The 803-nt window shown below is 43.3% G+C and overlaps 1 protein-coding gene across 3 annotated transcripts in view; it reads left to right on the forward strand.

Annotated features, from left to right (window-relative positions):
* LOC119593009 (protein white-like) overlaps window positions 1-803 on the forward strand; it is a gene marked incomplete at its 3' end in the record, with an annotated part of 10,442 nt that overhangs the window by 2,433 nt on the left and 7,206 nt on the right. The window contains 1 exon segment of one of the 3 annotated variants that reach the window (XM_037941900.1): window positions 415-704. Within the exon segment in view, the coding sequence (XP_037797828.1) occupies window positions 621-704 (84 nt within the window). The 5' untranslated portion in view covers window positions 415-620. 3 annotated transcript variants of the gene reach the window in all.

Consider the following 803-nt stretch of genomic DNA (forward strand, 5'->3'; position numbering starts at 1 on the left):
GAATTAAACAGATTAGTATGAAAATACTACCGTAATCTGTCGACTTCAGTGGGTACTAGTGACGTTCATGTTATGGAACACAAGATTTAGAAACTCTTCCCATCCGCATCGAAATATGAAAGCTCGTAATTCCCATTTAGTCTCTCCACACTGATATTTCCGATCGAGAGACGAAAGTAAGGGAGATACGACCTCGAAATTGCTGGGGGGTGGGGGGAAGGTAGGGGTGAAGGAAACCCTCTGCCGAAGGAACTGAGAGCGAGGGGGAGGAGGGAAGGGGGGGGGGTAAGGGAGGAAAACCCTCTGCCCAAGGAGCTAGGGGCGGGGCTTCCGAACCGAGCTTGGAGGCGGAGTCAGCGATTCCTTGGCACCCTCCAGAGGCCCAGTCGCGGTCGCTTTTCAATCTGGTCGCGACAGACAGAACGCCTTCGGAACTCTTGTGCTTTTGAAGCTCTGTGGTGCTTTGTGCTTCTTTATAAATAGAAAGAAAGAAAGGATTTTATAATTTGATTACTTCTTTCGTGTGTGTGTGTTTTTTGGCTTTTTTTTAAGAATTTAATTTCGCTTCGTGTGTTTTTTTTAATTACTGGAGAAGTGAGTTTGTGTCGAAAAGTTTCATCATGGTAAAGACCTTAAGTAGAGAGATACTGAAGACCCAAGGGAAATTTTATGCTGATATGTGGAGGGAGAAACATCCTGATGCTGTAAGTCTAAGTTCTTGTATGTTTTGTGAAATAGATATTATAAGGAATTTTTTTTTCAATCACGTTATTTGATACGTAGGCTACCATTTGTACTAAATG

This window comes from Penaeus monodon, chromosome 31, assembly GCF_015228065.2.
Source record: "Penaeus monodon isolate SGIC_2016 chromosome 31, NSTDA_Pmon_1, whole genome shotgun sequence".
In the NCBI taxonomy this organism is placed as follows: domain Eukaryota; kingdom Metazoa; phylum Arthropoda; class Malacostraca; order Decapoda; family Penaeidae; genus Penaeus; species Penaeus monodon.